Source organism: Penaeus monodon, chromosome 27 (genome assembly GCF_015228065.2).
Source record: "Penaeus monodon isolate SGIC_2016 chromosome 27, NSTDA_Pmon_1, whole genome shotgun sequence".
Lineage (NCBI taxonomy): Eukaryota > Metazoa > Arthropoda > Malacostraca > Decapoda > Penaeidae > Penaeus > Penaeus monodon.
In genome coordinates, this window is record NC_051412.1 from 24,097,672 (window position 1) to 24,098,110 (window position 439).

General features: G+C 37.4%; 1 protein-coding gene across 1 annotated transcript in view; it reads right to left on the reverse strand.

Moving 5' to 3' along the window:
* Window positions 1-439, reverse strand: part of LOC119590456 (intraflagellar transport protein 74 homolog) — a 9,275-nt gene that overhangs the window by 8,756 nt on the left and 80 nt on the right. The window contains exon 2 of the mRNA XM_037939116.1: window positions 182-303. Coding sequence (XP_037795044.1) covers window positions 182-303 — 122 coding nt within the window. The remainder of the gene's footprint in view (window positions 1-181; window positions 304-439) is intronic.

Genomic DNA, 439 nt, shown 5'->3' on the forward strand with positions numbered 1-439 from the left:
CAACCTACAGCATATGCATTTTGATCAGCATTGATGATGGCAAAATATGACAACTATCACTGTCAATTCAAATACAGCAAATTAAGTAGTACATTAAATAGTACCATAAACAAGACATGAAGAGAAGGAGATATATCTCGTACCCCCTTAAATGGTTGAAAAACCTGCTAGAGTAACTAACCTGCCTTGACATCGTCCGGTCACCATATGACGACGTTTGGCGGGTATCTGGTCTCTCCATAGCCATAGAACGAGAACCTGGACGATCAGCCATGGACATTCCCCTAGGAAGTGGACCTTCTCCTGGTAAATTATTGAGAAAGTAAAAGTACCATGTTGTGAAAAAAATATCAGAATTTAATTTCTAAGCTACTAAATTACCAGTATGACTATCCTTGAATTAATAATGAGGAAAAGGAAATATTTTCTCCTGAACAAA